Here is an 11,961-nt window from a genome sequence, read left to right as displayed (position 1 = left end):
GGGCGTGGCTCCCGCCGGCACCTGCCTCGTGCCGCACTGATGGCGGCACTGGGAGCGCCGGGAACAATAGCGGGAGGGCTGCTTCGTGCCCCGGCACCGCGCCCTCTGCCCCAAGCCCTCAACCCTTGGCACCCCAGCAGGGAGCCTTCTGCCACGAGCCCACTGACCCCACACCAACGCCTCCACATCAGCACTGAGGCCTCTGCTCCAAGCCCTCTGCCCCAGCTTCGTGCCCTCTGCTCTGAGCCCTCTACTTTGGCATCAAGCCCTCTGCCCTACGCCCTTCAACCCTGTGCCGACCCCTCCACTCCAGCATCAAGCCCTTGGCCCCAAGGCCTCGGCACCAGCACTGACCCCTCTGCCCCCAGCCCTGCACTCCAATGCCGAGCCCTCAGCCCCGGCCCTGGTCCCAGAAGCTCAGCCGGGATGTGCCACTGCACCCCTGAGCCTGCTCTCCTCCAGCAGTCCTCCGTGCCTGGACCGGGAGATGAGGATAAGGGGGCTGCCTGCTGCATCTCACCACTCACCACTCCCAAGACTGTAAGTCCTCCGTTCCAGGAGCTTCATGTGCACAGGGACTAGTCAGATGTCCCTGGCTCCCACCAGCACCTGTGTGCTGGATCCTGTGCTCTGGAGTGGACAAGGCTCCTCTTGCTGACCACTTGGACACTTAGCTGCCATGTGAAGGTTCCCCAGCTCCCGTTGGAAATGCTCACAGACACAGGGTAAGGCCATGGGCGTAGGAAATGCTGTGGTTGAGCACCCACCTCCCCACACCAGTCCCCTACAAGCTCACTTTTACTACCTGCTGTCCATCAAGCCCAGGAGCAAACAGCTCCCAGGTCACAGTCTATCTCAGGAACCACAGAAGCAGCTTCTTGGGCAAACCCATATTCATTTCTACCATCAGCTGCTGCTCTGCCCCCACCACTGAGCCAGAGGAAGAATCTCTGTTAAAATGCAAAATAAAACCTGACCCTTCATCAGTTCTCAAAGGCCCCACTATCTGGCTCAAATCACATCAGCTTTTTGCTCCCAAAACACAAATCCAAACAGAGCACAGCCTGTAGCCATTGAGCTCCTCTTAGATGTGTTTGCCCCAAAGACACCACAGACAGCTCTCCCCAGCAATACCAATGGGATCTCAAAGAGCATTTCTCGACTCAGACAAAAGACTTCAGCATTTCTCTGCAAAATTTTTCAAGATTAGATTATTCAGAGCTGCCTTGGCTAAAGGGACAGCTTTGTGACACCCAGACATGCTGCCCACTGTCACTTGCAGAGCAAAATTCAGTTCCATGATGTCCCTTGCTGACAAAACAATCCCACAGACTCACATGGTTACACTAGTTTCACTACTTAGGATTAAAGACTTAGAGGAGCACATAGCCACACCTGCAGATAAGCCATGAAATCTCATTTCACCCTCGCATTGCCCCACTCCACCACTTACACGGAGCACAGAGGGTGGATGTTAGGCATTGCTCATCCTTGGGGCACCTGAACCAGCCAGCACCCACAAACCAGAACACAAGAACAGAGGGTTATGGACACAAACAGAGGATTACACATAAGGACAGAGGGTTATGGATAAGGTTACAGATTTGTCTTGGCCAAAAGTGAGTGGCAGGCGAGGTGCCCTGCTCCCTGCAGGTGACCTTTGCCTGGGTCACTGGAGGGAATGCTGAGAAAAGACAGAGCAGCTAAAGCTGAAGGAACCTTTTATACTAGAGAGAAAGTGTGGCTAGAAACACTGTAAAGCCAATATTTATTGGGGTTTTGACATGTATCAGGGGAAAAGCAACACAGCACATTCGGGGAACAGCTGAAGTCCGGGAGTCTCTTGGGCAGAGTGTGAGCACACATTGCTGTTAAGTGCACACAGCACAAGACCAGAGTCTGTAACACATAAAACCACTGACAAGGTAGGTAAGAGGTTTGCTCCAACCAACAGTAAGATTTTTAGGGCCAAGGCTCAGTTCAGGGCCTGGCACAGGAATTGTTTGCATTGTAACTCCCCTAAGCTGCAGCTGTGCAGAGTTAAAGGGCTGCTCGTCAAATCAGTACTCTGAATTTCCAACCTAAGCTGACCTGAACATCCACAAATAGAACTTCTGCTTTCACTGAAATATTTCTGAACTTTTAGTATCAGAAAAAGACTCACACATGACTTAGAAACTTCTGCCCAAGCACTGAGCCTGCTGCAGAGCAGAAACCTTGCTCTGAAGTTCAGTGGCTTCACAGACGTGCAAGAGGAACTTGATTCAGTCTTGGCTTTCACTTCCTTCAAGAGTTCCCAAAATACCTGCCCTCCTTTCCCTCCAGTGACCCAGGCAAAGGCAGGAGTGGTGCTGGGCAGCCCAGCCCAGGACTGCAGAGTGCTCCAGACTCCTTAGCTGACTTAGCCAGAGGGAATTCCTAAATGCCATCTCGGATGCCTCCCCAGCTGGGCTCTCTTCTCCACTGTCACAGAGGAACAGAAGGTTATTTCACAGACCTGGCTCCTCTGAGTGTTCATGTAGGCAGAAAGAGAAATCTCCTTCATCATCTCCCAACCATCCTTACAAGTGTTTCTCAGTTCTGAGGAAGAAGGGCTGAATATTATGTGGGCAGCATATTCTTAAGGGCAGCTGGAAGTGATTCGGCCCTTTTCCCTCCCACTAGCAATGCCCACTGTTCCTGTGCTGCTCCTCCCACCCCTCCAGACATCCCTGGATCCACACTGCAGGTAAACAGCTTGTAGCCTTCTCCAGAAGGTCCCAAAAGGGATTTAGAGGCTTGGAGATGATACAGTGCTTGGCAAAGATAGGACTGGCACTCAAGGGGCCATCCTGTCCTGCAGCCTCCAAAGGAGATGATATTCCTCATGGAGACACACCTACATGCACCAGGAGCCCAGCCTGCAGCACAGGGTTCATGGGGAACATCTGGTCCCACTTGCCCAAGGAATCTGCATTGGGAGCATAGGACAGGCATCAGGATGCTGAAATCTCTCTTGTGGCCTGGAGCCAGTCAGCATCCTGAAATGAATCATTTTGCCAGTGGCTGGTCCAGCTTTCTGCAAGTTTGGGAAAGTGGGGGCCAGGGAGCAGCTAATTCCCATGGGGCCAGGTCCCTTCTAACCTAAACCATTCCAGGATTCTAAGAGAAAACTGGTCCCATTCACTGCAGGGAGTTGCCAGCATACCTGACTCAGCCTTCCACAGACATGTACACCCTTCCCAGCCCTGGCATAGCTTTATCCTCTATTTCTTTTTGGCACCACAAATAAAATTGCTCTCTCCTTAGAAGGCACCACACCCATCCCTTCTATAGATTAAGGGTGGGCTTCTCCTCACCCCAGCATGGGCCATCACCCTACAGATGGAGGGGAGGGAAGGCAAGGGCTGGCAGAAACGTGCATGCACAGCCCTGTCCCTAGTAGCACATCCACTGCACAGACTGCCCTGATCTGCCTCCAGCTGGAGAAAACCGACAGAAAAATTGGCAGGAGGAGGTGGCTGCCCTGGAAAGGGAATTCCAGGACATGAGAAGTCAGCGGGAGCCAGGGAAGCTCTGTCTGACAGCCAGGGGCACCAGCAGCAGAGGGACCATCAGGATACTCTACTTTAGATCCTTCCAGGTCTGAATATTTATTTTCAGTGAAGATCAAACTGGGAACTGGTTATCTAGATCTTTTTTTCCAGGTGAGATGGAGAAGGGAGAGACTTGCATCATTTATCTTATTCTAAAAGTTAAAATTTGTTCGCTTTCTGCCTGGCAGATGCCCACATTGGGTAAGATGAGCTGCCCTCAGACACGTATTTCTCTGTCTCCATAAGCTGATGCTGAGACTGATGAGCTGTGGCCAAAGGCACTTCTTGTTCTGCCTCCTCTGCTTCTGCTGCACAAAGGGCATCTTTGTTTCAGGTCCCCTTACATAAATAGTTAATTTCCTCAAAGGCTCGGGCGGTTTGTGGGTAAACTGAAAGGCTGCTGAGCCTGAGGTGGAAACAAACCCTTAAACCTGCGCAAAGAGAAGTTACAGTTTTATACCCCATAAATCAGGACTGGGATGGTGGGTGTCATCTTTGAATCTGGATAGGATGATAGAATAATTTATAGATCTGTAATACTGCATTTGGTATTTGTTCAGAAAGGTGCCCAGAGATGAGCATGGAACTGAATATGCAGCAAGAAACCTTTGAGGAGAGGGACAAAAGGGCACAAGTCATGGGCTGTCAACTCCATGCACCAGCACGAGGGGCTGAGGGGTGGCTGCCAATGCCCACCTCGGGTAAGTCATGGGCCCCTCCACAGGGTAAGAACCAGATGCATACAGTGCCAGTATCCCAGCAGTCAGGAGAGGGAATGCTGCTGTGGGAGCTGAGCACTGAGTGCCAGCACAGCACCTGCACCAACCCCACCTGCCAGATTCATTTTAAGTAATGTATTAAGGTACCAAGTGCTTATTACAGCTCCATTAGCCAGAGTTCAGGATTAAACCAACACTAGTGCTGTCTTCAAGGTCATCCCCATCAGCAGCTAGTTTTGGGGAAAAGTGGGAAGAGTTATGCAATCCAAGCTGTTAACACTAGACCACGAATCTGGAGCAGCAGAAAGGGAAGAGCAGGTGGTGAGGCACATCTGGGGTGATGCTGAGTAAGGGCAAAGCTTTTGGGTCTGCCCTTGCTAACCACAGGACCCTGGTGCTGTGGCCTCAGCCTGCTGTGAGCACTGGGAATTAAGGAAGCACTCAGTATGGCTGCAGGGAACAGGGATCCAGCCAGCCCCGAGGCACCCCCTAACCCACAGCCCACCTCCAGCCCTCCCTGTGACTAACTCGGGAGCCACAGCCCTCTGGAGAGGTCACAGAAGGACTCCAAGGAGGCTGTCAGGAGTTTCCATCAGCTCTCTGCCTTCAGCTGCTGACAGAAGCTCAGGTAAGGGGATGGAGGTAAGTGCTTATTTCCACAGCTTGCAATTACAAGTCGCTTTCTCTCTCTTGCCATGAGAGACAAAAAGCCCATAGTCTCTTCCCAAAACCGTGGGTGAAATGGGAGGGGCTTTTAGTGATTGGTTTATTTTTTCCAAAATGAAAAAATAATTTTCAAAAAATCACAGGAGCATTTTAATGAAATATTAAAGGGAAAAAACCCCACCTATTCAGAAGATCCTTTGAAACAGTAAAGGTATCTTAGGGTACTGATAAGGAAACCCTCTCATACAGAAGAAATCAAACAATGATTACACCTAAGGGTGGGCAGGGCCAGGTCAGGGCAATGTCTGTCCAGACACAAGAAAGGAATTCAGGGAAAAGAAAAGCTTCCATATTTTAGTAAATCCAAAATTCCAGTCTCTGCACTTAAAAAAAAAAAACACCACTAAAAACCAAAACCAAAACCAAAAAACCAACAAGAAAAACAACAAAAATCCAACCAACGGGAGGGGTGATAAGAACTAAAGACGGCTTTGCTACAAAGAATTTAAAAGGCTCTTCAGATGTCTACGGGGAATGTGTAGAGATCTACAAAATCCTGAAGGGGAGGAGATGCTCACATGCAGCACCACACTTTATTGTTACTCCCAATACAAAACCAGCCAAAACAATACCGGGCTGGTTCCAAAACAAAGCAAGAGGCGCTCAGCAGCACAACCCTGACACAACTGCAAATCTTCACCTGGTTTTTAAAAGCCTGATGATTTCATGGAAGGAAAACCTACCAAGGGCTCATAAAACATCAATAAATAGTTTCTGGATTACCAAGTCCCTGAGCTGCAGGTCCTGCCAGGTGAGGGCACACACCTGAGTCACAAACCCCTGCAGCATTCACTGGGCCCTGTCACTCAGGTGTCTGACCAGCCTTGCCCTCAGGGGGCTCGGTCTGGCCTTCTTCATGTTTCCTGGGGAGATTTTTGATGTATTTTTCATGTGTTTATTCCCTTTTTTTCATTCATATCTGGTTACATCTGCATCCCTCTCACCTCAGTCCCACTCACAGGAGCCATTGGGTTTCACACCTCCAACATGACACCAGGGCAGCTCCAAGCTGAAGTGTGAGGCCCTTTCTCAGGTTTTGACAGGCGAGGACTTTCACCCCAGACTAAGCTCCTCACCCTGCAGCTGGGGATCAGTTCTTCCAGCAGAAGCACAGGAGATCTTGAGGCAGCACCAGGGAGCATGAGGACAGGGGATACAGCAAAAGTGCTGAGTGTGTAGCTACTTGAGCTGAGAGCTTAACTCACGCAGAGGGCACGTTTCCTTTCCTATTCCAGTTGTTAACAAAATACATCGGGGACAATCCCTCAGGAGACATCACCATTTCCTCAAGCACTCTGCCAGATTTTTATCTTTTTTTTTTTTCCTAATGTGTTTAACCTAAATTTTCATGTCCTCAGTCTGAATTTCCAGCCCTTTGTCTGTCTCTGCAGTTCTCCTCACCACCCCACATCAACACGAAGCTGGTGCTGGTCCATGTCACTGCAGCAAGTTCAGGCTCTGCCCACCCACAGCCCACATGCAGATCACCCCTCTTCAAACTACCCCCCTCAGGACACTCTCAGCAGATCTTTCAACACTGCCAGTCTCCAGCTTTTTCCTCCCAGCAGATCCCTTGTATTTTGGGTTATTTCTTGCTGGAGGTATTAGAGGCCCTTTATCCAAGTTTATCAGCAATCTGGCTGCTTTGGCTGTGGTTCAGATTCTTTGCTACCACATTTTTCTGTGACTAATTCTTGTGAAATTTCTGCTTCTTTGGTGGCACCAGAGCTGTTATTAGCATGGTGTGAAATCCTTCACTGAGAGGCGACAGAAGAACACAATGAAAAACCCCAGCAGTAAGTTTTAAAGAAAAAATAAATCAGTAAGCCACAAAAACTGGATGACTATGTCAGTAGCACAGGGAGACAGAAGGGTGTTTCAGTCTTACTTTTTTTTCCCAATATATTCCAATAAGAGATTTAGGAATAAATGTTTCCTGTTAACAGCATCTTGATGACAGTGATAAATCCCCTCTATTATATTACTGTATATAATACACAGTACTGTTGCACTCTTCTTGCCCATTCTTGTATTTCTTCTCCTACATTTAGCAGCAGTACAAGATTTGGACACACAAAGAACAAGACCACCCAGAGAGGACAGAAGCAGACCAGATTCATGAAATCATTAGGGTTGGAAAAGCTTTCTAAGATCAATGAGTCCAACCATCCCCAAAGCACTGCCAAGGCCACCACTAACCCATGTCCTCAAGTGCCACATGCACAGGGCTGTTAAACCCCTCCAGGCACAGAGACACTGACACTGCCCTGGGCAGCTGTGCCAGGGCTGGACAACCCTTTCAGTGGGAAATTTCCCCAAAATCCACCCTGAGGCTGCCCTGGCCCAGCCTGAGGCCGTTCCCTCTCCCCCTGTCCCTGTTCCCTGGAGCACAGCCCGACCCCCCCGGCTGTCCCCTCCTGGCAGGAGCTGTGCAGAGCCACAAGGGCCCCCTGAGCCTCCTTTGCTCCAGGCTGAGCCCCTTCCCAGCTCCCTCAGCCTCTCCTGGGGCTCCAGACCCTTCCCAGCTCCTCAATGTCCATCCTGTAGAGATGAAATAGGACATGGACTCACCATCCTCAGACACCGTCCAAACACTCCTGATTCAATCACAGCTCAGTCTCTTCTTGTTCTTCCACAACAATAGTCTCACCTGCAGCAAAGAGGAGACAACCCAGAGCAGAAGTTTAGCTTATACGAATTTAGTTAAGAAATTTAATTTACAGGAATGGTACTCCAGTGTGAACACAGAGGGAAAAAAAAAATCCAGAGCCCCGAGGCCAGTGCCCAGTCTCTCCCTATCCCTGCCAACCTCTGCTTTGTGCCCTTTCCAGGAGCTGCTGGAAACCAGATTCAGCATCAGGGGGAGCCACCAAATTCTTTTGGTCACTCACTCACACAGCACCCAGGACTTGTCACATAAGCATACAAGAGCCTGTGCCCCACAAGCACAAAACCCCCACTGTGGGGGAACACAGGAGGGAGCTGAAGGAAGACAGGTTTGGTCACTGTGGTTCAAGGACCTGGGGAAGATCCTTCACAGGGAACTTCAGTGTTTGGAGAAGATCCCTGTGGTCCTGGGAGGAAAACACCTCTAAATCCAATTGGGTCCTGCCTGGGAGGTGGGGCAGGATGCAAGCACTACAAGTACCAGGAAAAACCAGCAAGTCCTTCTGCCAGCTTTGCCCTGCTTGAGGGAGGTCACAGGGGGCATCTGTAGGAAGGGGAAAGCCAAGCAGCAAGACTTGAACAAGGTCCTGCTCCAAGATCTTTTCCAACAGGACCAGATGCTCCCTCAGGTGATCCTGGGAACTCCATGGAGGAAGAGACCCTTCCTCAAAGTTTTCAGGTGTCTCCAAGATCAGTTGATCACCAACATCTCTCTCATCTGCCCACATTTCGCCTCTGTTTTGCTCTTCCAGCCCCTCAGAGGGGATGGAATTATCTACAATTAAACGCTGGGACCAGGGATGGGCTGAGCCCTGGGCACTCCTGTCCTGGTACCACTCATGTGCCTGAGCAGCATCCCACTGCCCCATCCCTGGCAGTGTCCAAGGTCAGGCTGGATGGGGCTTGGAGCAACCTAGGACAGTGGAAGGTGTCCTGCCCATGGCAGGGGGTGGGATGGGCTTTAAGGCCCCCTCCCACCCAAACCATTCTGGGATTCTGTGAAACAGCACAGAAATGTGCATGTGTGTGTCCGAATGTTTTTTAAATACAATGACATTTTAAACAGGGGATCTTCAGTATTTCAGTGTAGGTTGAGGATGGCTCAAAGCTCACCAACCCAACCTGATTTCTGCCAATTCCCTGTAGCACGTCAGAACTCCAGGAATGCTCAAGGTCTTCCGTAAATTTTGCCACCATTAATTTTAACCTTTCTCCTCCTCAGGTGAAATACAAATGCCAACAAATGTGCAATTGGAGATTATCTAAACATCTCACACAACACACCCCAGCTGGGAATCCCCCTCCTTCCACCACTCAGGAATTGTGTTGGCTACAGAAGAGCTCTGAATACCTGCCTAAGGCTTTCCTTTGCTCAGGGATTTCCTTCCCAGCCCATAATTAAGTCAGGTTTGACACCCACACATCAGGCGGCCAAGCTGAATGCCAGCAGGGAGGAGTCATTGCTGAGATGTGATTCCCACAGTGAGGCAGCTGCTCCCACCCTGCTCCTGCCGTGCCCAGGCTGGAATCGTTATCCTTGGCCTTTCAGATCATCTCTCACATCCCGCCATGCACTTGACAGGAAAGGACAGGAGAAAGGCATGGGAGGTCAGAAGGGACTCCAGTCTTGTGCAATCTATCTCTACATTTAATTCTTATCTTTCTGGGGCCATGAAGCTGCTCTGAGGGCTGGAGCCCCTCTGTGCTGAAGCCAGGCAGAGAGAGCTGGGGGTGTTCACGTGAAGAAGGAAAGGATCCAGTGAGAGCTCAGAGCCCCTTCCAGAGCCTGAGGGGGCTCCAGAGGAGCTGAACAAGTCATGGAGGGACAGGACACAGGGAATGGTTTCCCACTGCCAGAGGGCAGGGATGGATGGGATATTGGGAATTAGGAATTGTTCCCTGGTTGAGCGGGCAGGCCCTGGCACAGGGTGCCCAGACAGCTGGGGCTGCCCCTGGATCCCTGGCAGTGCCCAAGGCCAGGCTGGATGGGGCTTGGAGCAGCCTGGGACAGTGGGAGGTGTCCCTGCCAGAGCAGGGGGTAGAACAAGATGGTAAGTAAGGTCTCTTCCAACCCAAACCATTCTGTCACATTACCTTACATTTAAAAGCAGATCACCAAGTTCCAGGAAACTATGGAACTGTGATTCCCACACGCTGGGAATAAAATTTCCTATGAAAACAGAAAAAAAAACAAACAGTGCACTATCACCCTTCAAACCCAGATCAGTCTGGCTCTTTCGAACTATAAAAGCCTTTTTCCCACTACTTAGCAAATAATCTCACATATCAGACTTCAGAGAGGAAAGAGCCTCCAGCAGGAGCTACCAGGAGAGTCACTGCCAACCTGTGACTTGCAAGTGATGTGAGAAGCACAATTAGTCTGTAGGTAAGAAAGGGAAGAAAAATGTTAAATATGCTTTTTTCACTAAATCTGAAGATACTTGAATTATTGACAACACTGAACAACAGGAGTACTGTTTCTGCAGTGTGCTTTGGACCAATGTATGCAATCACTGCTAATGGCCAGTGCAGTTTCTCAGTTCCTTCCTTGTACAAGTCAGCAATGACCAGAAACTGAAACTCTGTGGCTGTGTCATGACTGAGGAGGCTCCTCCTCACTCCCATCCCCCAGCTCTCTGGACAGCCAGTTGCCCAAGAGGAAGGCAATCCATGGCAGCAGGACTCCTGGCCCCATGAGCTCAGCCTGCTGGAATGCTGCTGCTCCTGTGTCCCCAGGGCCTTCCTCCTCCTTGGGAGCAGGGGCAAAGCTGAAGGGGTTCCTGAGGATTAATGGGGTGAGAAAAAGCCAGGAGATACCACAAAAATCCAAGTGCTGCTTGTACCTCTGGGGAGCCTCCAGCCTTACCCGAATGACACTCAGCCCAGGCCACCAGGCAGTCTTGCTCGAGCACTTGTGCAGCTCCACATGCTCCTGTGCTGGCATCTTAAATGCATCCCTCTGTTTCAGGGCTGGCCATGGCCCTCCTCCTTTCCAAGGCTGCTGTGTCCCACTGGCTGCTGGCTCTGCCCCTGTGGGCTCTAGCCCAGGGTCTCCAGCCCTTGGGAGAGAGGTGGTAGCTGCCCACTGCACCCAGCAATGATGTCCAGCACCTCTCTGGGCTGTGCCCACCAACTTCTCCTGCGGAAGTCAGGTTTGGCACCTGCTCAAGGAGCTGCCTCCCATGCGAGAGGCTGGATTACCCCAAAATCCAGGATAGAAGCTCTCCTTAAAATCTTGGTCACAGGGGATGGGCTGGGGATGGGCTGGGACTGGCCACCTGCTATGCCAAGGTGGAGGCTGATGCTACAGAATTAAATGAAGAAGGGACCAGGGACAGAGAAAGCCAAGACAAAAAGGATGGCACTGAAAAGAAGATAAAAGAGAACAATGGCCTTTCACACACAGATGGAACCACTTAATCACAAAGTGCTTTTGGTTGAAAGGGACCTTAAAGGTCATCTTGTTCCAGCTCCTGCCATGGGCAAGACCAGGTTGCTCCAAGCCCCATCCTGCCTGGCCTTGGACACTTCCAGGGATCCAGGGGCAGCCACAGCCTCTCTGGGCACCCTGTGCCAGGCCTGCCCACACTCACAGAGAAGAATTCCATCCCAATATATCTAACCTAAATTCCCTCTCTCAGTTTGAACCCATTCCTCCTTGTCCTGTCACTAGCACACCGATAGGTCATGTTGAGTTTTTTCATGTTGAGTACCCCAAAGCCCAGAGCCTCAGGCTTTTCTGCTGCTGTACAGTCACAGGCAGAGCATGGGGCCAGCAGCTGCCTGCCCTCCCCATAGCTCACTGGAGGGGGGCACAGGAGGGAGGCACTGGTGCTGCTGGTGGGGCTGGGAAGGTGATCCCACCTGACACAGCTGGGCTGGGGGAAGTAGAGAAAATAATTCACTTCTCTTGAGCATTTTTATAGCTTGTAACCTCCTCTGGAACTCTCATTCTGGGAGACAAACCCTCAGATAAAAAAGCCGTGTCAGAGTTGAGAACACTCGTAAAACTCTTCATTTGCTCTCGTGTAGCCTCCTGCTCGCGTGACTCACACCACACTTCCTTATGCAACCACACCGCTGCCTCCAGGGATCTTTGGCCCTCCTGGTGAGAAACAGAGGGGGAGGGACTGGAGCAGTGTGGAAACCTCTGTCCCCGTTCCCTGCAGATGGTGGAAGATGCTGCTGGAAGAACCTGGCCAGGACCACCAAGCTCTGCCTGCATCCTCCAGGATGCTCAGCCTTGATCCCTGGCCAGACTGTCACACACACAC

General features: G+C 50.9%; 1 protein-coding gene across 1 annotated transcript in view; it reads right to left on the bottom strand.

The window, feature by feature from the left end:
- MTMR4 (myotubularin related protein 4) overlaps positions 1-7,679 on the bottom strand; it is a 35,632-nt gene extending 27,953 nt beyond the window's left edge. Inside the window, 1 exon segment of the mRNA XM_031060366.1 lies at positions 7,592-7,679. Within this exon segment, the coding sequence (XP_030916226.1) occupies positions 7,592-7,594 (3 nt within the window). The 5' untranslated portion in view covers positions 7,595-7,679.
- Between the last annotated feature and the right edge of the window lie 4,282 nt (positions 7,680-11,961).

Source organism: Geospiza fortis, unplaced genomic scaffold (assembly GCF_000277835.1).
Source record: "Geospiza fortis unplaced genomic scaffold, GeoFor_1.0 scaffold59, whole genome shotgun sequence".
Classification (NCBI taxonomy): Eukaryota; Metazoa; Chordata; class Aves; order Passeriformes; family Thraupidae; genus Geospiza; species Geospiza fortis.
The sequence above is the reverse complement of the archived record's forward strand: the minus strand, read 5'-3'. Positions and strand labels throughout refer to the sequence as shown.